Source organism: Dermochelys coriacea, chromosome 1 (genome assembly GCF_009764565.3).
Source record: "Dermochelys coriacea isolate rDerCor1 chromosome 1, rDerCor1.pri.v4, whole genome shotgun sequence".
In the NCBI taxonomy this organism is placed as follows: Eukaryota; Metazoa; Chordata; order Testudines; family Dermochelyidae; genus Dermochelys; species Dermochelys coriacea.
The window spans coordinates 95,862,820-95,885,869 of NC_050068.2; the positions used below are offsets into that span (position 1 = coordinate 95,862,820).

At 43.3% G+C, this 23,050-nt stretch overlaps 2 protein-coding genes across 5 annotated transcripts in view; one reads left to right on the plus strand and one right to left on the minus strand.

Annotated features, from left to right (window-relative positions):
• Window positions 1-4,871, minus strand: part of TGDS (TDP-glucose 4,6-dehydratase) — a 35,808-nt gene extending 30,937 nt beyond the window's left edge. Inside the window, exon 1 of one of the 3 annotated variants that reach the window (XM_038395963.2) lies at window positions 4,739-4,871. In XM_038395963.2, coding sequence (XP_038251891.1) covers window positions 4,739-4,827 — 89 coding nt within the window. In that variant the 5' untranslated portion in view covers window positions 4,828-4,871. Of the gene's footprint in view, window positions 1-4,157; window positions 4,651-4,738 lie in introns of those variants that run through there. The other 2 variants (XM_043504660.1, XM_043504661.1) reach the window with 2 other exon arrangements.
• A 47-nt stretch (window positions 4,872-4,918) lies between these two features.
• Window positions 4,919-23,050, plus strand: part of GPR180 (G protein-coupled receptor 180) — a 31,748-nt gene continuing 13,616 nt past the window's right edge. The window contains exons 1-4 of one of the 2 annotated variants that reach the window (XM_038395943.2): window positions 4,919-5,284; window positions 10,323-10,481; window positions 14,876-15,076; window positions 21,905-22,085. In XM_038395943.2, coding sequence (XP_038251871.1) covers window positions 5,143-5,284; window positions 10,323-10,481; window positions 14,876-15,076; window positions 21,905-22,085 — 683 coding nt within the window. In that variant the 5' untranslated portion in view covers window positions 4,919-5,142. The remainder of the gene's footprint in view (window positions 5,285-10,322; window positions 10,482-14,875; window positions 15,077-21,904; window positions 22,086-23,050) is intronic. The other variant, XM_043504659.1, reaches the window with a different exon arrangement.

A 23,050-nucleotide genomic window follows, 5' to 3' on the forward strand; every position in this document is an offset into this window, starting at 1 on the left:
CCATTCATCCAGCCCATACTATTTTAACTTGCTGGCAAGAATATTGTGGGACACCAGATCAAAAGCTTTACTAAAGTCAAGGAATAAGATGTTCACTGCTTTCCCCTCATCCACAGAGCCAGTTATCCCATCATAGGTTAGTCAGGCATAACTTGCCCTTGGTGAATCCATGCTGACTGTTCCTGATCACTTTCCTCATTTCAAAGTGCTTGCAAATTGAGTCCTTGAGGATCTGCTCCATGATTTTTCCAGGGACTGAAGTGAGGCTCACTGGTCTGTAGTTCCCCGGATCCTCCTCCTTCCCTTTTTTAAAGATAAGCACTATATTAGCCTTTTCCAGTCATCTGGGACCTCGCCCAATCGCCATGAGTTTTCAAAGGTAATGGCCAACGGCTCTGCAATCATATCCGCCAACTCCTTTAGCACTCTCGGATGCAGTGCATCTGGCCCCATGGACTTGTGCTTGTCCAGCTTTTCTAAATAGTCCCGAACCACTTCTTTCTCCACAGAGAGCTGGTCACCTCCCCATACTGTGCTGCCCAGTGTAGTAGTCTGGGAGCTAACCTTGTTTGTGAAGACAGCGGCAAAAAAAGCATTGAGTAAATTTTCTTTTTCCACATCCTCTGTCACTAGGTTGTCTCCCCCATTCAGTAAGGGGCCCACACTTTCCCTGATCCTCCTCTTGTTGCTAACATACCCGTAGAAACCCTTCTTGTTACTCTTAACATCTCTTACTAGCTGCAACTAAAAAAAACAAATCAAGTGTGATTTGGCCTTCCTGATTTCATTCCTACATGCCTGAGCAATATTTTTATACTCCTCCCTGGTCATTTGTCCAGTCTTCCACTTCTTGTAAGCTTCTTTTTTGTGTTTAAGATCAGCAAAGATTTCACTGTTAAGCCAAGCTGGTCCCCTGCCATATTTATTATTCTTTCTACACATTGGGATGGTTTGTTCCTGCAACCTCAATAAGGATTCTTTAAAATACAGTGAGCTCTCCTGGACTCCTTTCCCCCTCATCTTATTTTCCCAGGAGCTCCTGCCCATCAGTTCCCTGAGGGAGTCAAAGTTTGCTTTTCTGAAGTCCAGGGTCTGTATTCTGCTGCTCTCCTTTCTTCCTTGTGTCAGGATCCTGAACTCAACCATCTCATGATCACTGCCCCACAGGTTCCCATCCACTTTTGCTTCCCCTACTAATTCTTCCCTGTTTGTGAGCAGCAAGTCGAGAAGTGCAAAACACTAAGTATGCACATTCTCAAACTAATAAAAACCTGTTCTTACACTGATTTAGCTGAAGTCAGGAAGAGGTTTAAGCTCAATCAGTATAAACTAGCCTTTTGCCCTGCTTTAACTAATCAATTTTCAAACCAATTTAAATTATCCTGGTGCAAGTTCTGTATTTAAGACAAGGCTTTATTAATTATTATTATTATTATTATAAAGGAATAAAGAAAAAATTTCTAGAGATTGACTATGTCTATACTAGGCTTTGCCAGTACAGCTCTACTGGCAAACCCTCCTAATGGACACGCCACCTTCCCCAACGACATTTTTGCTAGTATAATTGCTTCTACATTAGGGCTTTTGGCACCATTGTTATGTAGTTTTGAGATGTGATTTCCGCCCTTCCTCAGTTGAGACTGACATAGCTATGCCAGCAAAACTTTTAAGTGTAGACCATACCTCAATCTTTCACAGACAGCTAACTTGATGTATCACCCTCTCCGATGTCCATTATGTGATATCTTATAAATTAAATATTTCTCACATGCAAGTTAATTAGTATAAACTGTTATCCCTCCAACTTGATAAAGAAAGCAGAATGAGGCTTTTGCCATAAAGGGCCACTGAACTGAACAGATAACTACTTCTGTCTGAAATTATTTGCTTACTGATGCTAAGTAAGGCTAAGATTATGTCATGCAGGATCACAGAAGTCACAGATTCCATGACTTCCAGACACCTCCGTAACATTTTCCATTTCAGCCCCATGGCAGCAACCCCAAAACTCCAAGCCGCAGCACGGGGCAACCCCAGAGCTATGAGCCACCATGGGCAGCAGGTGGCCGACAACCCTTCCCTCGCCTTCCCTCCCCAGCAGGGCTTAGGCAAGCATCCCCTTGTCAGCCCCATTGTGCCATTGTTATTTTTAGCAAAGTCAGGGACAGGCCACAGGCTTCTGTGAATTTTTCTTAATTGCTCGCGACCTGTCCCTGACTTTTACCAAACAGTGACAAAATCTTATCAGTGGCATTGCAATGGGTACCCGCATGGCCCCACAGTATGCCAACATTTTTATGGCTGACTTAGAACAACGCTTCCTCAGCTCTCGTCCCCTAATGCCCCTACTCTACTTGCGCTACATTGATGACATCTTCATCATCTGGACCCATGGAAAAGAAGCTCTTGAGGAATTCCACCATGATTTCAACAATTTCCATCCCACCATCAACCTCAGCCTGGACCAGTCCACACAAGAGATCCACTTCCTGGACACTACAGTGCTAATAAGCGATGGTCACATAAACACCACCCTGTATCGGAAACCTACTGACCGCTATTCCTACCTACATGCCTCTAGCTTTCATCCAGATCATACCACTCGATCTATTGTCTACAGCCAAGCGCTACGATATAACCGCATTTGCTCCAACCCCTCAGACAGAGACAAACACCTACAAGATCTCTATCATGCATTCCTACAACTACAATACCCACCTGCTGAAGTGAAGAAACAGATTGACAGAGCCAGAAGAGTACCCAGAAGTCACCTACTACAGGACAGGCCCAACAAAGAAAACAACAGAACGCCACTAGCCATCACCTTCAGCCCCCAACTAAAACCTCTCCAACGCATCATCAAGGATCTACAACCTATCCTGAAGGACGAGCCATCACTCTCACAGATCTTGGGAGACAGACCAGTCCTTGCTTACAGACAGCCCCCCAATCTGAAGCAAATACTCACCAGCAACCACACACCACACAACAGAACCACTAACCCAGGAACCTATCCTTGCAACAAAGCCCGTTGCCAACTCTGTCCACATATCTATTCAGGGGATACCATCATAGGGCCTAATCACATCAGCCACACTATCAGAGGCTCGTTCACCTGCGCATCTACCAATGTGATATATGCCATCATGTGCCAGCAATGCCCCTCTGCCATGTACATTGGCCAAACTGGACAGTCTCTACGTAAAAGAATGAATGGACACAAATCAGACGTCAAGAATTATAACGTTCAAAAACCAGTTGGAGAACACTTCAATCTCTCTGGTCACTCAATCACAGACCTAAGAGTGGCTATCCTTCAACAAAAAAGCTTCAAAAACAGACTCCAACGAGAGACTGTTGAATTGGAATTAATTTGCAAACTGGATACAATTAACTTAGGCTTGAATAGACTGGGAATGGATGAGTCATTACACAAAGTAAAACTATTTCCCCATGGTATTTCTCCCTCCCACCCCACCCCCCAGTGTTCCTCTGATATTCTTGTTAAGTGCTGGAATTAGCCTACCTTGCTTGTCACCATGAAAGGTTTTCCTCCTTTCTCCCCCCCCCCCCCGCTGCTGGTGATGGCTTATCTTAAGTGATCACTCTCCTTACAGTAAAAAGAAAAGGAGTACTTGTGGCACCTTAGAGACTAACAAATTTAAAAAATCATGAAGTTGACAGATTTCCACTCTATGCGGCTTAATTCAGTGCCTTGCATAATCACAGGTTTCAGAGTAGCAGCCGTGTTAGTCTGTATTCGCAAAAAGAAAAGGAGTACTTGTGGCACCTTAGAGACTAACAAATTCTCTAAGGTGCCACAAGTACTCCTTTTCTTTTTGCGAATACAGACTAACACGACTGCTACTCTGAAACCTCTCCTTACAGTGTGTATGATAAACCCATTGTTTCATGTTCTCTGTGTGTGTATATCAATCTCCCCTCTGTTTTTTCCACCAAATGCATCCGATGAAGTGAGCTGTAGCTCACGAAAGCTTATGCTCTAATAAATTTGTTAGTCTCTAAGGTGCCACAAGTACTCCTTTTCTTTTTGCGAATACAGACTAACACGGCTGCTACTCTAAAATCTTTCTTATCACATCCAGGAAAACGATAATGGGAAACTTCCGGTTTCTTTCTACAGACCATTTACTCACTTCATTTGACATGCGCTCTCTCTCTATCCCGTGTATAACCACCGCAGCCCATTTCTGCGCAGCTATCCGCCAGGGCAGAGCGGCGGGTTTCCAGCCTCAGGGCCATCATCGGCCCCCCCGCCCACGTTCGCGCAAGTCTTTCACAAAGCAACCAGCGAAAGGAGGACAACTCCGAGCGCGGGAACGTGCGGGACTGCGGAAGCTGGCGCGGGGACTCGGCGGCAGGCGCAGTTCGCCTTGGGCGGGGGCGAGCTGCCCACGCCTGCGGTTACCTGCCCCGCTGTCAACCCGGGACTCCAGCGCTCGGGGCAGCAGCAGGCAGGGTAGGACCCGCCCCCCGGCCGCCGGCTGTCCCGGAGGAGCAGGGGCTGCGCTCGCCCCGTCCCCGCCCGGCCGCGCAGACAGCCAGGGGGACCCCAGCCGCTGCAGGGGGGATCCGCGTCGCCAGCCCGGTGCCACCGCGGCGCAGCCCCAGGAGCGCGGACGGCCGCGGCGGGACAGCCTCAGCCCACCCCGCTCCCAAGCGCCGCCGCCACGGCCCCGTAGAGTGCGGGGAGAGGCAGCGCGCGCCCGCCACTCACATGAACCCGGCGCCGCCCGTCACCAGCAGCCGCTTGGCGAAGCCCGAAGGCCCCGCGGAAGCCCCAGGACCCCCAGCGCCCGACATCATCCGCACTTTACGGCACCACCGCTGCTCGCCCCCGTCACTTCCCGGCGTTCCTGCCCCTCCATGGCAGCCGTAAAATACGGTTTCACGACACTTGGCCGCCGTAGGGCCAAGCTAAGCAACGGACACGTCGCGGCCGGGCTCTCCCCGCAGGGGGGGATAACAATGGGGGAGGCGAGGCAGGCGCTGGCTCCGCCCTGTGGCTCGTGCTCTGTGCCCATTGGTTCTCCCTCCGCCGGCTCCAGCTATGCCCGGGCGGGGGGGGGGGACTGTCACGTGATACAGCGGCGGTGGGGGTGACCCGTGCGGCTCCCGGGGATGGGGCGGCTGCTGTGGCTGCTCTGCGTGGCCGTGGGCAGCAGCCGCTGGTGGCTGCGGGGCGCCCAGGGGAAGACGCTGCGGGGCCGCTTCTCTAGCGCGGGGGGCGGGGCGCAGCCGGCGGCGCGGTTCCAGTTCCACGGTAGGTGCCCGCCGCGGGCGGCCCCGACGTCGCTCCGGGCGCGGGTGGGAGCCGCGGGACCCGTTTGCAGCGTGAAGCGCCGCCCCCTGTCCCCACAGCTGGGCTGGGTGCGAGCCCTGCCTGGCGCCCCCGAGCCCGGGGCTGCCCGCGGCTGGAGCCGGGCGCACACGCGTGCCCGGAGCCTGCCAAGAGCCGGAGGGGCCCTGCAGCAGGTTGGGAAGAGCGACTAGGGCATGTCTGCTCTACAGCGGCTGCAGCCCGAGCGTGAGCGCTCCCCACAGCCGTGCCAGGGTTTTTTCATCGCTGTAACTAACCCGCGCCGCTTTGAGAGGCAGCAGCTGGATCAAAGGAAATATTCTTCCATGGACTAGACTGTGCTGACAGAGTGGGGTTAAGTCGAGGTAACTATGTTGCATAGGGCATGACGTTTTTAATAGACCTGGGCATTGTCCCTATATCAACGTAAGTTTTAGGTATAGACCAGGCCTTGGAGGTAAACCTCATGTCTACACTGTAATTAAAACCCCAGATCTGGCCTGTGCCTGCTGACGGGAGCTTGCCGGTCTTGGACTAAGGAACTGTTTCATTGCAATATAGCTCAGGGATCAGCAACCTTTGGCCCGCAGCCCGCCAGGCTAAGCCTCCTAGCGAGCTGGGTCGGTTTGTTTGGCTGATCGCAGCTCCCACTGGCCACGGTTCGCCACTCCAGGCCAATGGGGGCTGCTGGAAGCAGCAGCCAGCACATCCCTTGGCCTGCGCTGCTTCCCACAGCCCCCATTGTCCTGGAGCAGCGAAACACGGCCCATGGGAGCTGCAGTCGGCCGAACCTACGGACGCAGCAGGTAAACAAACCCACCCGGTTCACCAGGGGACTTACCCTGGCAGGCCGCCTGCCAAAGTTTGCCGATCCCTGGTATAGATGTTTGAGCTTGGGCTGCAGCTGGACCTCTGGGATCTCCCACCTCACAGGTTCCAAGAGCCAGAGTGCAAATGTCTACACCACAATTAAACAGCCCCTTAGCCAGACTCCTGCAACCCCGAGTCAGATGACAAGGACCGGCCATGGGTTTTTGATGTCAGTGTACACATACCTGAAGAGGCCTTTCAGCAATCCCAAGCCATCTAGTTTGCCTCTGCTAGTGTCCAAATATCCTAACAGATTATATTGTAATGAAATCACATTAAGAACTAGATACTGTTATCAGTCTGTCTCAATGACTTTGCACAGGACGTCACTATCTCCATTTTACAGAAAAAGTGGGGAAAGTGGGCCACATGGAGGGATAGCGACATGTCCAAGGCCACATAGCAAGCCAGTGGCAGAGCCATGAGCTTTGGCTACAAAAGAGTTACCCTCAAGATACTTCCTTAAAAAATTATTATTACATGGTATTTTGCATTATGTTTGCTTAATTTTAATAATAACTCATATTATGTGTTGAATCACTAAATAGTAACTATAATGATACTTAATACTCTACATTCTTCAATCAGAAAGTTTCAAGGAGCCTGGTAGCTTTCTCCACTTACTATATGTACGTGCCCTTAAAATATCAGGATGTTTCCCAGAAAATGCCTCTTCTGAAACTCTGTACAAAGGTGTTTGCAGAGTAGCAGCCGCGTTAGTCTGTATTCGCAAAGAGAAAAGGAGTACTTGTGGCACCTTAGAGATTAACAAATTTATTTGAGCATAAGCTTTCGTGAGCTACAGCTCACTTCATCGGATGCATCCGATGAAGTGAGCTGTAGCTCATGGAAGCTTATGCTCAAATAAATTTGTTAATCTCTAAGGTGCCACAAGTACTCCTTTTCTCTTTGTACAGAGGTATCAGTTATTAACAATACTGGTATAAAACAATTTTTGTCTTTTATTGGGACGCATGTTTATGAAAGATCTATTTATGCAGACGAAGAATTATTAGCCTATGCCATAGATATGCAGAGTGCTTTACGGATATCTAAGACACTGTCTCTGTCACCAAGTTCTTACCATCTAAGACCGCTATCCTCCAACTAGCTGTATGTGGTGAACCCCTGCTCCTGTGTAGAGCCCCATTGAAGTCAATGGGAGTCCACTTGCTCAGAACCAGTTGCCGCATTAGTGACTGAATTAGATACAAGTGTAAGAGATAATATATGAGAGGGTGGAAAAGATGTGGGTGTCTTTACAGTATAAAAGCCAAACAATACTGACAAATTTGAAGACATTTATATTTTTGTTTGTATTGTTTTGACTAAATCCGACTAGAATTCTTGATTCTAAGAGTTTTTTCTTTTAAGAATGGGAGGGTATGTATTATATTTAATATAAAGACCGCATGATGGAGCGGAATAAATGGATTTATTGGGATGAGTTTGAGGATATCTGAATTGATCACAAGTGATGAAATATTGAGTGCTGCAAGTTATCCTCAAAAAAATAAAACTTTTTCACCATGCCATGTATTTTCCGTGCATATCTATACACACCCCATATTACTGATTAACTTCTAGAACTTCTTTTAAAAAAAAATGGTGCTGTTTTGTATTCGTCCACCTTTATATTTAAATATCTTAGTTCTCATCAGATCTACTCTACAGCAGATCATAAAATAATCATAAAAAGAAAAGGAGTACTTGTGGCACCTTAGAGACTAACAAATTTATTAGAGCATAAGCTTTCGTGAGCTACAGCTCACTTCATTGGATGCGTACAGTGGAAAATATAGTGGAATCTCCCCTCCGATGAAGTGAGCTGTAGCTCACGAAAGCTTATGCTCTAATAAATTTGTTAGTCTCTAAGGTGCCACAAGTACTCCTTTTCTTTTTACGGATACAGACTAACACGGCTGCTACTCTGAAACCTAAAATAATCATGATTTTAAAGATCAGTGTCTCAAGCCCTTCCAGTTTTAGAATCAAGTGCTATATTCCATAGAGAAGATTGGAATTTATTCTTTCTAGCCCATAGGATCACATAATATCGGATGTTTTAACCACTCAGTAGTACAAAACTGAACAGAACAATTCCTGGCCCTTGGGCAGATGTAAATTGGGAGGAAAGGGGGACACAATTACCTGGAAGACTTTTTTTTGTTTAAAGTGTAACATAATTGTATGTTTATGTTACTAAGGCCAGAGTTAGGATTTCGTGCAAATTGAGATCATGAGAATGGTGTTCAGTGGAGAGTAGTTGGCTGGGCTTGCAAAGGTTTTGTATTCAATTTGACAGCCTTTGTCTGTCTGTAATATAATTACTTTCAAACACCACATGCAATCAGTCCCAAAATTTCAGGGAATGTTCTAGGCATCAATGGCTATTACTCCCTCCAGTTCCCCTGCCAGCTCTTTAGCACAACCACCACCTTAAACACGTCTGCAATTGTTAGTAGAATAAACAACAGGTTGATGGCACCCTTTAACGCCTTCCAGCATAACAGTACCCCATCTTGTCTCTGCCTATTCTCCCAGGAGAGTGTAACATGTTGACACCCTGGATAACTTATCACTCAGACAGAAAGGGGGGGGAAGAGGCAGGGACGCATGCACACAGCCCCTGGTGTGGGAGGGTGAATGGGGGTAACAGAGATCCTCTTCCTGTGAGGGGTATGGAGGGCATGGGGAAGTGGAAATCGGAGTGTGCTCAGAGCTGCTGAGTGTGGGGTATGGGATAGGAGAATGGGAATCCATCTTGTATGGGAGGAGGTGAGATTGGAGGGCACACTGAGCCCCGATCAGGAGGGAGATGTGGGGGAGTTGAAGGGTGCCCCTGAAATAAAGCGGAATGGGAGGATGGCACACAGGGAGCATGTGGGAGGGGTGGAATACAGGGATGCATTCCATTCCTGGTGTGTGCAGTAAGCTTGATGGTACAAGCGTGCGACTCCCTGGTTTACCTCAATGACTGTATGACTAGTCAGTAGGTATGCTAAGGAGGTTGGCTGGAGCTAGAAGAAACCACTTCCTCCAGCTTGTCTGGAGGGGGCTGAAATTTGTAGGAGCTTGACAAATGGAAAATTACCAACAGCAGAACAAAGCAGCCAGGTGTTGTGGTGGGACAGACAACCTTGAGGGGTTCTCAGAGCCAGTCAGGAACTTTGAATAGGAGAGAAAGGAAGAGATGTGTATATTTTCATAGCAGGGGGTGGTTAGCTGCAGGACCAACCAAGGTCAAATCAAGATGACCAAGTGGGAGGCTTGGTAATTGAGAAGGCAAGCTATGTCCTCCAGCTGAGGAACCCTGGACAGCACCAGAGGACTCTGATCCCAAGCCAAAGAATGATCTGAGGTGGTAAGAAAACCAAGGCAGGGAAATGCATACAGGGTTTATTATTGTTATATAGATGTATATATCTTGTGTGATTGAATAAAGAGCAATAGTGATTTAGACTCTTGTGCAAAGTCAGTCTGTGTGTTATGTGTTATACCCATCGCATGCACTTGAAGAATTAACCTGTGGACCCCAGAACACCAGAAGTGCTGGAGTTCTGGGAGAGAAGCTATAACGGAGACTGAGGGGTCAGTACTGGTCCTAGGGGCTGGGTAGTTGTACTGTGAGGTCTCATCTCTCCAGAGACGATGTGATATAGGAACTGCACCTCAAGAGTATGACTAGGGATTCCAGGGTAGTGACTGGACCATGTTTATGCTCTGGTGACCTAAAGCACACACAGCCCAATGAAGTGAGCCCCCTTATAGTAGTCTGGAGAGTGACCAAGAGTGGTCCATCTGGATCTGTGACATGCATTAAAAAGGTACTCGCAAAAAGAAAAGGAGTACTTGTGGTACCTTAGAGACTAACAAATTTATTAGAGCATAAGCTTTCGTGAGCTACAGCTCACTTCATCGGATGCAGTGAGCTGTAGCTCACGAAAGCTTATGCTCTAATAAATTTGTTAGTCTCTAAGGTGCCACAAGTACTCCTTTTCTTTTTGCGAATACAGACTAACACGGCTGCTACTCTAAAAAGGTACTGTTATAGCTGTTTAGGTACTCTTCCAGTTTTATTTGTGTGATCCACATAAGATGAGTAGTTGATTTTATTTTTTTAAATATCAAGGTGACCAAGCTGTTCTGTATATCAGAATCAACAATGTAGCAGCAGCTGTTGGAAAAGAGGCCAGACTTCACCTTTTTCAAGCACAGGAATGGCTAAAGCTTCAGGACAGCACCCAGGATCGTAGCTGTGGAGAGAAACTGTCCAAAGCTCAGCTGACAAGTGAGTTTATTCTTTTTTTTTTTTTTCCACCTTGAAGTCTGGGTTCTTTTAACTGTATGTATTTTGGATCAATTCATGGTCTAAATGAAATCAGTAAGACTTTTGTTATCAACTTAAGTGAAACAAGAACAGTCCCTTCAGTATTTTTTTGTTTAATTACAAAGAGATGTAGTTGGTTTGCTTGTGTCATTTTTGGAGGATTTTTTATTTTACAAATGATGTCTTGTTAAACAGCTGCGGTACTAATATTCCTTGACAAACCAATTAGTGAAACATTTTAAGATAGGTAATTTTATATCAAGGCTCATTATAACCGAATGCTTTCATTTGCTTAGAATTTTGAAAAATACTAGTATTTGGCTGAAATTTTCCGTATGTGGGCTCCACCTGGAGATTATTCCCATATCAGGATAGTGTATGATTGTTACTGAGTGTGCAGAAAGTCTTAACAGAAGTGCAGTGTCCAAGCCAGTTTTCAGAATAAAATCACTATGATGTATAAATGTTTGGGGGACCTGAGAGTGAGGGCAGGAATTAGTTCTTCAGATGCACACTTGTTGTTGGTTTTTGGGGGCGGGGGAGGGGTTTTGTTAGTCTCTTTGTTAGAACAGGAGAAAACAGGTTTTATAAACAAATAATTGCAGTAGATTTCACTGATTATGAATACATTTAAGAAATGTTAAGAGGTCTCAGTCATAGTAAAAAGTGCATGTTTGTAAGGTGAGTATAATGTCTTGTCATAGAGTAAGGCTTCCCTAAGGGTAGCTTTTTATCTGAACCTCCCCCCTCCGTGTTTTCTTTCACACCTCCTCATACAATAATTTTCACATTTCTCATGTCCTTTTGTAAGTTTCATCGCTCTAAAAATTAATTCAAGACTGAATTGTGCGGTCTCATTCCACAAACTTTGTTTAATATTAATTTCCTTTTACCATTTAATTCTGCAGTTAACTATTCATCATTGAATCTCTTAGTTCAAGTGTTGTTAATATTTGAGCCAATAATTATACCAGCATAGAATATGCATGCTGTGTTGTCGACTTTTGTTTCTAGAAGAATAATTCAATTTGTTAAGAGGTTCTTTTCCCCTGTTCCTGTAGAAAATGGCATTGTTCAAAGACAGGAAAACAAAAATAAAAGGCCAGTATCACTTTTATAGAAGTGTGAATCTGTCAGCCTTTGATGTACAAAACATTGAAGACCCTCATAAAATTCAGTTTCAAAGAAGTGTTAATCAAGATAATGCTTAATTTCTGATCAAAGTAAAAAAAAAAAAAAAAAAAATAAGTGCAAATGGTAGAACAGCCAAACAGTAAAGCATTCAATAGCTCTTATTAATTATTTAATTGAAAGATACAGATACTAAAAGCATTATTTTGTACCGTTTATTGAGTATAACATTAGACATTCTAATTGAAGCAAGCATAAAGTTTCCTTTTCAGATTAAGCAGATATTAGGGACTTCATTCATCAGTATCTTACATGAATGTAGCTCTATTTTCATATATTTCCCTCAGGCAACCAAAAGACTACCATCTGTACGGTAAATAAGTGACCTCTTTGCATGTTGTCAGAATGGACCCTTAACGCAATCTGACTGTGGTGCTGCTTCTAAGGCTACCATGTTCTGAAAACAGTTGCCTTTGTATCAGCTGTTACCATACCTATGCATGATTGATGGGCCATGGATAACACTAGAATAATACAAGCTTAAAAGAGCTACACGACACAAATTGTATTTATTAGATGTGGTGGTGGTGGTAGTTCAATGTACGGTCCCCAGTGGTACTCAATGCTGGTTGCTTCACTGGAACATGGAATGTGTTTCTTCCTGAATCCAACTGTTGATTCTCTTGAAGGATAAGGGAAAATAGGCCTTTAAACTTTATCCCAGGTACAGTAATTTAATTACAGCTATTCGTAGTGTGTTTTATAAAGGGAATTAGACTCTCTAAGTTGTTTGTCTCAACTATCCTGGGGCAGTGTGTACTACGTGGTTTTTTTTGTGTGTAATTTAAGATTTTTTATTTTTTTTTTAATTTGCAAGTTTGCTTGTCTTCAAACTTAGACCGCTCTCTTTATTTTTTTGTGAAGGGGGAGCAAGGTACTCAAGTGTCCTCTATACTATTAATTAGTTTATAAATTTGTCACTTCTTTCAGTTTTCCTTTCTCATCTAGTCATTGTTTTTTGAATCCGTAATAGGGATTTCACCCCACATTGCTAGTTGTTTAGTCATCTTTTCATTGCTAGTTTTGTCTCCAAAATAGCTTCAGAGAACAAATACTGTTTGCTTTGTAGCACGGAATGCTTGAAAAGAGATCCCACAAAAATAATGCAAGTGTAGAACAAGAACCTTATATTTCAACAATAATCTGTAATTCTGTCAGGGACCAGGAAAACTCTCAACACAAGTGATTTTTTTTTCCCCCTTTGTACCTAGTCACACTATTCTTGTGAAGGAAAAGAAATAGATGGAATAAAAACAATTGCATGTACAACACAGAGAGGCTGTTTAGGAGCAGTTAGTGAAAATATTGCTTCAGTGTGGCTATGATTATTAACTGAAATGTTAGCTACATAAAGTAAGTCCCTTTTAGGGGACAAAGTCGGTTTAGGCACCTGACTTTTTGTTCATGACTTACACGGGTAACTCAGTAATGCTCTAGATGCCCCTATTTCCATTTTTCTCTGTTCCCTTTTAGTCTTGCTTCCCCACCCCAAACTCCAGCCCATCTACAAGTTTCATTCAACAGAATCTGCAGGAAACCCACAAAGATGAATACCAAGTATATATAACTTTTTAAATGTAGTGCAATTTGAAAGCAGCTACATTTTTAGAGAAAATGGTCTCATTCCTCAGACTCAGTTCCACCTGCTAAGGGAAACCCACTCCTTCCTTAGCATAGGAGAAAAGGAAGGAGGTGCCAAATTAGACAGTACTGCACTAGATCTTCAGTATTTACAGCCCCTGGCTGTGGATAGAGTGCTGTCAAGGGCTTTTTTTATCCCCCAGCCAGGCCAAGATTAGAGAAGCTGAAAGACTGATGAGAGTGTGTGTTCCAAACACTTCCTAAATTGCATCAAGTTTAAACTCAGCAAAAATGAAGATTTAGCCTAGAGTCTTTCTTCATACAGTTTTATGGTATGCTTCAAAGTAGAGACTGTTCCTTTTTGGAGTTCAGTTATAGTGTATAGAAATATGATTGATGCTCTAGAATTAAATAGGTACATGACCCGGGAACTCCTTAGTGCCAAATGGCGAAGGGCACAAAAGTGCATAAGGTCGTACAGGGATCCACTGAATAATAGCTCCCCGAAGGTTGGCATGTAAGGTGTATACCAAGAGCCAGTTGCCCACTGGTTGTCCTCGTAATTGCAAAATGTATGTACAGATAATATTTAAAGAGCTATGTATCTATACTGAAAATTATGTCCTTAAGGTCCTGGAGTTAAGGCAGGTCACCAGAAGATGACATCTCTCGGAAATGTTCTCTTCAGACAAGAGATAACAAATGCTTATCTCCCTATCTGGCCATTTGTATATTTGCATAGTAAGCCAGGTGCAAATTAAGAGATGAGAGAGAGAGAGAGAAATTAAAAAGAAACTATTAAGGAAGAAACAAACAGCAGGGGAGTGTCCTGTTCATGAGTAAAGACAAAGGATTGGTCTGATCTATCTGGGAATGCAAAGAGATTCACTGTATCCTTCAGGTAGGAGGCAAACTGACTGTGTCCATTTCATGAAATAAGGGTAACAGCCAGTCTGTCTGACTGTAAAGCACTGCAGGGTTTTTTGGTGAGCAATACAATGCAAGATGAAAGTTTCTTGTTAATTAAATCTAGGCTCTAGAATGCGTGTTTACGATTTTTTTATATATATAACCATTTGTCTCCAATAATAATTATTGTTATTACTTGAATTTCCAGGGTGTGTTAAATAAATGTTTATACTTAATTTCATATAAGCATAATTTAGTTCTGTGTGCTAAGCAAAGCAGTTATCTGATGTGGAACTGGCAATCTGGGATGTATGTTTCTTTGGAAGCAGTAAATCTCTGAACACTGCGAGTGTCCGGTGAACTAGATGCTGGACACTCCAGGGAGATGCTTCTTAGACGTTCAAGGGTTGGGATGTGAAAATGGCTAACCACATCAGGGCCTGCAAAACCTGGAGGGGAGTGCCTGTGTTGCCCACTGGAGCTGGGGAGCCGACCCTTGCTAGACATAGAGAAGGCTTCCTCATGCTAAGGGCAGGTAGTAGCAAGGTACCTCTCAACCTGAGTTACACTGTGATGCTTCCCAGGGGATTATATCTGAGAAGATTTAATAGTTTTCAGAAGAGTTAGTTTGTAGTACATTAAATGCTTACTTCATTCTTTGTTTCTCTTTAAAGTGCCTATGAACCACACAGAGCAAAATCTGACAGTGACCCAGATTCCATATCCAGAAACGTGGTATGTGTTTTATGTAGACAAGTTTACCTGCGAGGAGAATTATGAAAATTCTGAATCCGAGGATATTCAATTTGAAATGGTGTTACTAAACCCAGATGCAGAAGGGAATCCATTAGATCACTTTAGCGCAGGGGAATCGGGTAAGATTTTTTCTTGAAATTAGATCAATAAGATAAGCATCTGATCATCGAATAAATCAGTGCTAACTGTGTTTTAAAAAGTGTGTATTTGGATAAATGGATGGCTAAGCCTTTCACTTGTAGGACAATACTTTCTCAGAGAGTAGGCAATCCTGATGAATTTTTCTAACACGAGCCTTTCTAGATCTTTAACCTAATTATCCAACTCTGGTTTAATCAGAGAAATAGATTAATTTAAAAGGGTAACATCAAACAGTCAGCTTGTCCAGTGTTTATCTTGAAATAACTGGGATCTGCTATGGCATATTAAAGTTTTATGTTGCTGCAGTACAAAGTAGTTGTATTGTAATCCAATGTGGACCTTTTAGAAGTGGTAAAAAAAAAAAATACGATTTATTTAATCTTTATCTTCAAAGTGCTTTACATACATGAATTCTCCAACTTCTCAAAATGAAATTGGCCTTGGTCAGTTATATACCTTTAAGAGAGTACTTCATTTGTTAGGTTCTAATTTGTTGCACGTTTAACAGTCCTGATAATCTAATTCACCATATACTTAATTCATTTGACAAAGATAGTTCTTTAGGTACATTTATGGGTTTTATCTCTTAGTGTAAAGGGTAGAACTGTCCTAGAATTAAGATGTTCATGATAAAGATTGAAGTTTAATGAAAATATTGGGGAGCTTTATTGCTTGTTTGGTTTTGAACTTTTCACCAAGAATATAGACTGCAAGAAAAAGTGAAACCTCAGCCTAGCACTAAAATCAGTAATATGTTGCATTACCTTCTATAATGGATACCTTTAGGCTTGGACATAAAATCATTCTATATAGATTTGTTTCATTGTATCCTATTAATAGTTTCATAATACTAATATGGTATGGAATTTAGTGTATTAAATTTGTTGTATTGTTTCAGTTGATTGATTGGCTGTCTTGTGACAAATCATCGTGGTTGACCTACTGTCAACTTAAACTTGATTTCATTTCTCCCCTTACACACACACCCATCACGCAGCTCAAAACCTCATTGTCATCTTTGACTCCTCTTTTCCCCCTGATACTTCTTCCCCCTATCCAGGCTGTCACCAAATCATGTCAGTTCTTCCTGTACATCACTTGAAAAATCTATGCTTTCTCTCTCTACCTCTAGAATGCACTTGTCCAAACCTTCGTCCTCTTCTCTTCCCTGCTTCTTGTTTTAGTCATCTTCAGTCTGTCCAAAGCACTGCTGCTAAAATCTGTACTTCACGGATCTCTCTGTGGTACTCTCCTCTTCATATCCATTTATAGGCTTATTCTTGCCTTTCACATGAAGGCTTGTGGTGTTGAAGGAGCCTGAGTGGGATATGAGCATTGAATTCCCTTGGGCTGCTTTTGCATCTGCACAGTTATATCCCCTAAACGTGTTCCCATTACCATTCTCACTCTCTGTGTGCTTGTTAAAGTCTTATTCCTGCCTCCTGTTTTTGTATCCTTCATACACTTTGTCTTCATGCTGTAGTCCATCTTTTATGCTTGGAATTTGCTCCCTCCTCCTTGTGCGTCGTACACCTCGTCTACATGCAGTTTTTGTATTGATATAACATTTGGGTAAAAAAAATCACACCCTTAATCAAAAGAGTCATATCAATACAACCCTCCCCCGAGTGGATGCAGTTATATTGGTACAAAGAAGCTATATTTGTTAAGGCACCATTAGTGTCTTAAGTGTCCACGCTGTGCGGGTTGTACCACTGAACTAGACCAATATAGTTACAGCAGTGCAATTTATATTTAGACAAGCCCATGCTATCCGGACTAAATCGCTCCTTAGAAACACTGTGACTGCTTCCAAGAATTAGACGTATGTGTGTGTATAGAAACTATACATATGCAAAATACCTGCACTACAGGCTGAAACTTCAGCCTTCATTGTGTATGTTTGAATTGGATTGTCTGAGTAATTTAGGCTGTAACTCACTGGAGCAGGAACAGTGTCTTCATCTGTTTGTACAGCAGTCAACTTGCTGTTGCTACCCAGTAAGAAATCAGCCTTAGGAAAACTGTTTGATCAAATCTGACACCTTTGCCAATAAAATACCCTAGGTGTAGACTAATTCCCTTAGTCATTTGTTTAGTCCTAGTCTTCGCCTTCTCTTCTTCGGCTGTCCGTCGATGCAAGGATGATGTCTGCCAAAGGGGTTCATTGGTGGATTTTTAGGTGGCTGAGGAGCCCAGTTCGTGCCCTGCAGATTTTCCCACAGCAGTGACAGGTGTGATGTTGGAGGAGACAGTTGTTGGCTGGACTATTGTGTCCTTTCTTTCCTCCAAGAGCACATCTGTTCTCCTCAAAGCGAGCTGTGGTCCGGTGTATGGTGTGGCACCGCTGTGTTCTGTTCCATGCCAGATCCTCTCAGCTTGTTAGGTTGATGCTTCCCTTTTTAAGGTGTACTTTCAATATGTCTTTGGAGCGCTTTCGCTGCCCTCCGCAAGCCTTTCTTCCCTGACTTAACTGAGAGAACAGTATTTGCTTTGGGAGGCAAGGGTCAAGCATATGTACGGAGTTGATGTTTCATGACCTTCACTTCTACACTGCTGATGTTGGCTGAATGCTGATGTTAGTGCTTTGGGTCTTCCCAACTGATCCTGAGAATACATCTGATGCAGCGCAGCTGGAACCACTCCAGCCGTTTGAGATGTCGTCTGTAGGTTACCTTGGTCTCACGCCCATAGAAAATGGTGGCGCTGACAACTGCCTGGTAAACCAAGATCTTGGTGCCTGTTTGCAGATCCCTATCATTGAAGACTCATTTGAGTAGTCTTCCAAAGGATATGCTGGCACAGCAGATCCTGTATTTGATTTTTGTGTCCATGCTGGCTGTTTGGGAGAGGTGGCTACCAAAGTATGGGAAATGGTCCACATTTTCCAGAGGTTCTTCTCCAATGGTAAACATAAGAACGGCGATACCGGGTCAGACCAAAGGTCCATCGAGCCCTGTATCCTGTCTTCTGACACTGACCAATCCCAGGTGCCCCACAGAGAATGAGCAGAACAGGTAATCATCAAGTGATCCATCCCCTGTCATTCATTCCCAGCTGCTGGCAAACAGAGGCTAGGGACCCCATCCTGACTAATAGCCTTTGATGGACCTATCCTCCATGAACTTATCTAGTTCTTTTTTTAACCCTGTTGCAGGCTTGGCCTTCACAACATTCTCTGGCAAGGAGTTCCACAGGTTGACTGCGTTGTGTGAAAAAATACTTCCTTTTGTTTGTTTTAAACATGCTGCCTATTTGTGGAGTACGAAGCATAGTTTGTGCAGGTGAGGGCTGGTAGAGTACCTTGGTTTTCCCAATGTTGAGACAGACACCCAGGCTGTGATAGGCATCTGCAAAAAGATTTAGGGTGCTTTTCCTCTGTGTGTGCGAGAATGACACAGTCAACCGCATACTGAAGGTCAATGATGCCAGTTCTTGTGATCTTAGAATTTGTTTGGAGATAGAGGAGTTGGCCATCCATATGATACTCAATCCCAATTCCATCAGAAAGGTGGTCGCAGATGAGAATCAGGATCATGGCAAGGTAAATGGAGAAGATTGTTGGAGCAATGACACAGCCCTACTTGACACCATTGCGAATGATTAATGGTTTGGTCTCTGAGCCATTGTACAGAATGGTGGCAGTCATCCCATCATGGAGTAGTGTGATGATGGAAATGAATTTCTGTGGACAGCCAAACCTACACAGTACCATCCATAGGCATCACGATTGATAGAGTCGAAGGCCTTGGTTAGGTGGATGAATGCCATGAACTTTCCTGGTGTTGCTCTTCTCCTGAATCAGTCATGCCACAAAGATCATGTAAATTGTGCTTTGGGATGGCCTGAAGCCACACTGTGATTTGGGGAGGAGCTCCTTGGCAAGGGGGAGGAGGCAGCTTAGTAGGATCTGGGCAAAGATCTTCCCTGCAATGCAGATGAGGGCAGTACCTCTGTAATTTTCACACAAAGATTTGTCCCATTTCTTGAATATTGTAACAGTCTTGGCGTTCTCAAAGTCATGTGGAATTTCTTTGCAAGTCCAGGTTTTGTTGAGGATTTGGCAAAGTTTGTGCTGAAACATTGTTCCACCAGCTTTAAAAATCTCAGCTGGGATGCCGTTTGGGCCTCGTGCCTTGTGATGTTTTTTTTTGTCTGGGTGAAGGCACTCCGGACTTCCCCTCAGAAGATGGAGGATCAGCACGGTGTTGCATTGCTGAGCATTGTGGAATAAACTCGATGGTGTCTTCAGAGACCATGAATTCACAGTTTAGTAGGCTCTCAAAGTGCTCCTTCCAGCATTGTTTAATGGCTGCATTGTCCTTGAAGAGGGTGGAGCCATCCTGGGAGAATAAGGGGGTTGGCCTTTGGAGCTTGGCCCATATATAGCTTTTGTTGCTTTGAAAGAAAGCTTCTCTTTTCATCCTGATCTACGAAACCCTGGATCTCAAAGGCTTTGTTTTTGATGTCATGTAGCCTCCTTTGGACTTCAGTTTTGAGCAAGTGATAGTCCTAGTAATTCTTAAAGAAATATACAAGATTTATGGTACAAATCCAGAATACACTGTGAACTTTCTGCCAATGAAATTTCAGTTAAGTATGTCTAAATCATCAAGGACAGAATAAAGCAAAGATTCCCCCTATAGCTAGGGCCCCAGCTTCTAAAGCCATACAATTATGGTAGTCTCATCTTTTATTGAAAAAGTGCAAATTTCCAGCCTTCAAGAAAAGAAAAGCAAAGAAAAAGTGACCCAAGCATAACAGATGCAGGATAATATGAACTGCTTTACATATATCAATTAAGAGTTAACTCCAGGGCCCACTGCCTTGGGAGGCCCCACCAACACAACCCTAACAGGAGAATATGTTACAGAAAAAGAGTGCAGTGAGCCTGGCATGCCCTCCCACCCAAATAGATTTAGCCCAGCAGGTGAGATAAGTACTGGCTGTCCTCTTGCTATTCCCAGAGGGGGGAGAGTGTGTGGAGGTAGGAGAAAGGGGCTCTGTGCTCCTGTTTCTGAAATGAGGGGAACCCCTACAGCTTGGTGTTTCTAGGGTTCCAGATTGCATTAATCCAACCTGTAAATCAGTTTGCATGAAATTTTCAATTTCAGTGGAGCTATTTATGCTGTAAGGAACAGCCCAGTGCAAGTAAAAGTGGTGGAATCTGGTACAATATGCATATTTTCCCTATAAAATAAAGAACTGTGAAGAAAGAAGAGAAATGGATAATCTAGATGGGAGAAACAGAAGGGTTTATTTAGAAAGGGCTTGTAATGAATATCTCCTTCTTAATTGCTGAGGTGTAAGGAGACTGTAGTTCCATCCACCATGTGTGTATCCATCATTGACCACCTTCAATCTTAATCTCTAGCTACACTGGCAAATGTTCATACTTCATCCACACAGATTCCCTTCTTTGGTTAATAGACATGGAACACGTATGCTTGTTATAGATTTCCTATCCCATTTAACTAACTGGTTGGAAATTCTGTGACAGAACTATTTTCTATCAGAGAATGCAGATTGTTGAAATCAAAATGTTCTATGGAGATGGTCCAGTTTCAACAAAAGTCTGATAGAAACCAGGTAGGTTTTCACTGGAAACATGTTGGTTTCCTGCCAGCTCACCCATCAAACTCATTGGCAGCCTGTCTGGCTTGCCAAGAGCCTGATTTTTTTCCCCCTCACTGGCTCCCAAGTTTGAGGCTCCTTAGCAGCTTGGGCTCCCAGGGTATGTGGCTCCAGGGCAGCCAGCCAGGCAAACTGCCCCTGAGCCAGGGACCCCAACTCTTTCCCTTTCACAGAGAATTTTGAAACGTTTGGTTTTCATTCCAAATTGGAACAAAACCAGATTTCAAAATATCAAAATCTTCCCCAAAATGGAATTACCTTTCTTCACACAGCTCTGCCTTTAATTTCTCCTTTGGACACGGGTGCTATCTGGGCTAAACATATTTCATTTATGTGGTGTAAGAGTGACACCCAGTGGTTAGACAGGCTTACCTCAAATGTGTATTGGATATGTCTCCTCATCTCAGATCCTCTCTTTGAAGATAAACAGCAGTTTAAACTTTCACCTATTTATTGTAGATGTTCCTGACTACCCATTGAGCTAGGCTATTGTTTACTTTATAGGTAGGATTAGATTTTTATTGGTAAATACTGGTAAACCTCGACTTCACTATAGACACATATGACAAAAAAAATTCCAGCGATGATGATGATAGAAATTTACAGATAGTCAAAGTACGAAAAAATTGGCTGAGAATTTATTAGCATTTGATTTAAGGATATTTACTTTGTATGTTTTGACATGCGCTGCTGACAATTTGTGTTTTAATGGTTGTAAAGCTTTAACTTTTTGAATCTCATTGGTCATTAATAATTGTCTGACCCCCCCCCCCCCAATAATTTTGTGCAACTGTGAAAATTTAAATTGATGAACATAAAAAAGGCTTAAAAGTTAATATCAATGTTATCTGTCAAAGTTATAAAAAAAAAAAATCAAATTCTGCCAAGCCTAGTTATAGGAAACTATTTATTTAAGATTTTCCAATAATTCTTACATATGTTTGTGGAGGTTTTTTTTAAAGATAAATTGTTTACAGAATGCCTCTTTATATTCAAGATAGGTATTTTGATGGACAAAGACTTTACAGGTCAAATAATGACCAGCCACCTTAAAGAATTAAACTGACTAAATATAACTTAATATTGCTTGTCTTGTAGTAAGACCATCTTAGGTAATACTTATGTGCCATAATTCACTTTATTATATTAAACTGCATTTCTTCTCTTCCCAGGATTACATGAATTCTTTTTCCTACTTGTCCTAGCATACTTTGTAGCTGCTTGCATATATGCTCAATCACTATGGCAAACTCTGAAGAAAGGTGGACCTATGCATACTGTCTTAAAGGTTCTGTCAACAGTATTATTGTTTCAGGCTGGCTCAGCATTTGCCAACTACCTGCATTTCTCAAGGTAACTTAAATTAGTTGTCTTTCCATTTTCAAATTCCCTTAAATGAGGAAGGAGGCAGCTGTAGAGATCAGTAAGGCTAGGGGTAATGATGGTCATGACCTATGTTCCCTCTAAACTGCACGGTTGGGTGGTCGCCCAGGAGTGATTAAAGTGCTGCGCACTTGATTAGCAGAGCTGCGCACTTCCGGCGGCATGTGTTCAGGTGCTCCTCCCGCCACTGCTTTGCAACCACATTGCTCCTGCAGCTGCTCCCGGGATCCTCCTGCTGGCTATGCAGAGTGGGGGGGGGGAGGGGACTGTTGATGTCAGGGTGTTCCCCTCCCCCTCCCCCTGTACCTCATCTCCACAGAACAGGGGAGAGGGGACAGCCTGGCTCAGGACTCAGAGCAGGAGAGAGCTGCTGCTGTCTGAGGTCAGAATGAGCCTTCCCTTCCCAGTGAATGACTACCTTAAAGAGACAGTGCATGGCATCTCTCAGAAACTTCCCCAGCAGCCAGCACACACACACTGTCTCTTTCACGCTCGCCTCCCAACACATACTTGTATTATTGTTGTTGTTACTTCTTAGTACTTTCTGCAATGCACATATATTCTCTGTAATTTTATTCTTTCAAAGTGTATTGTTTTAGTTTTTTTGACTGGTCTATGCATTTCGTAATTTTTATTTCTCCTACACTTAAATTAATTTTTTGAGTAATGCGTTCTAAAATGCCTAACCTAATTATCCCTATGGTAAGTTTTTATATATAATATATACACACAAGTTTTTCCTTTATACTGGTGGTGCACATCTGCATATATCTCGGTGCACATAATAAAAATTATTCTGCATATGAACTGAAAAAATTAGAGGGAACATTGGTCATGACAAAACTTGTAGGGTTGACTTGTTACAACTATTTACACCTCTACTCCGATATAACGTGAGCCGATATAACACGAATTCGGATATAATGCAGTAAAGC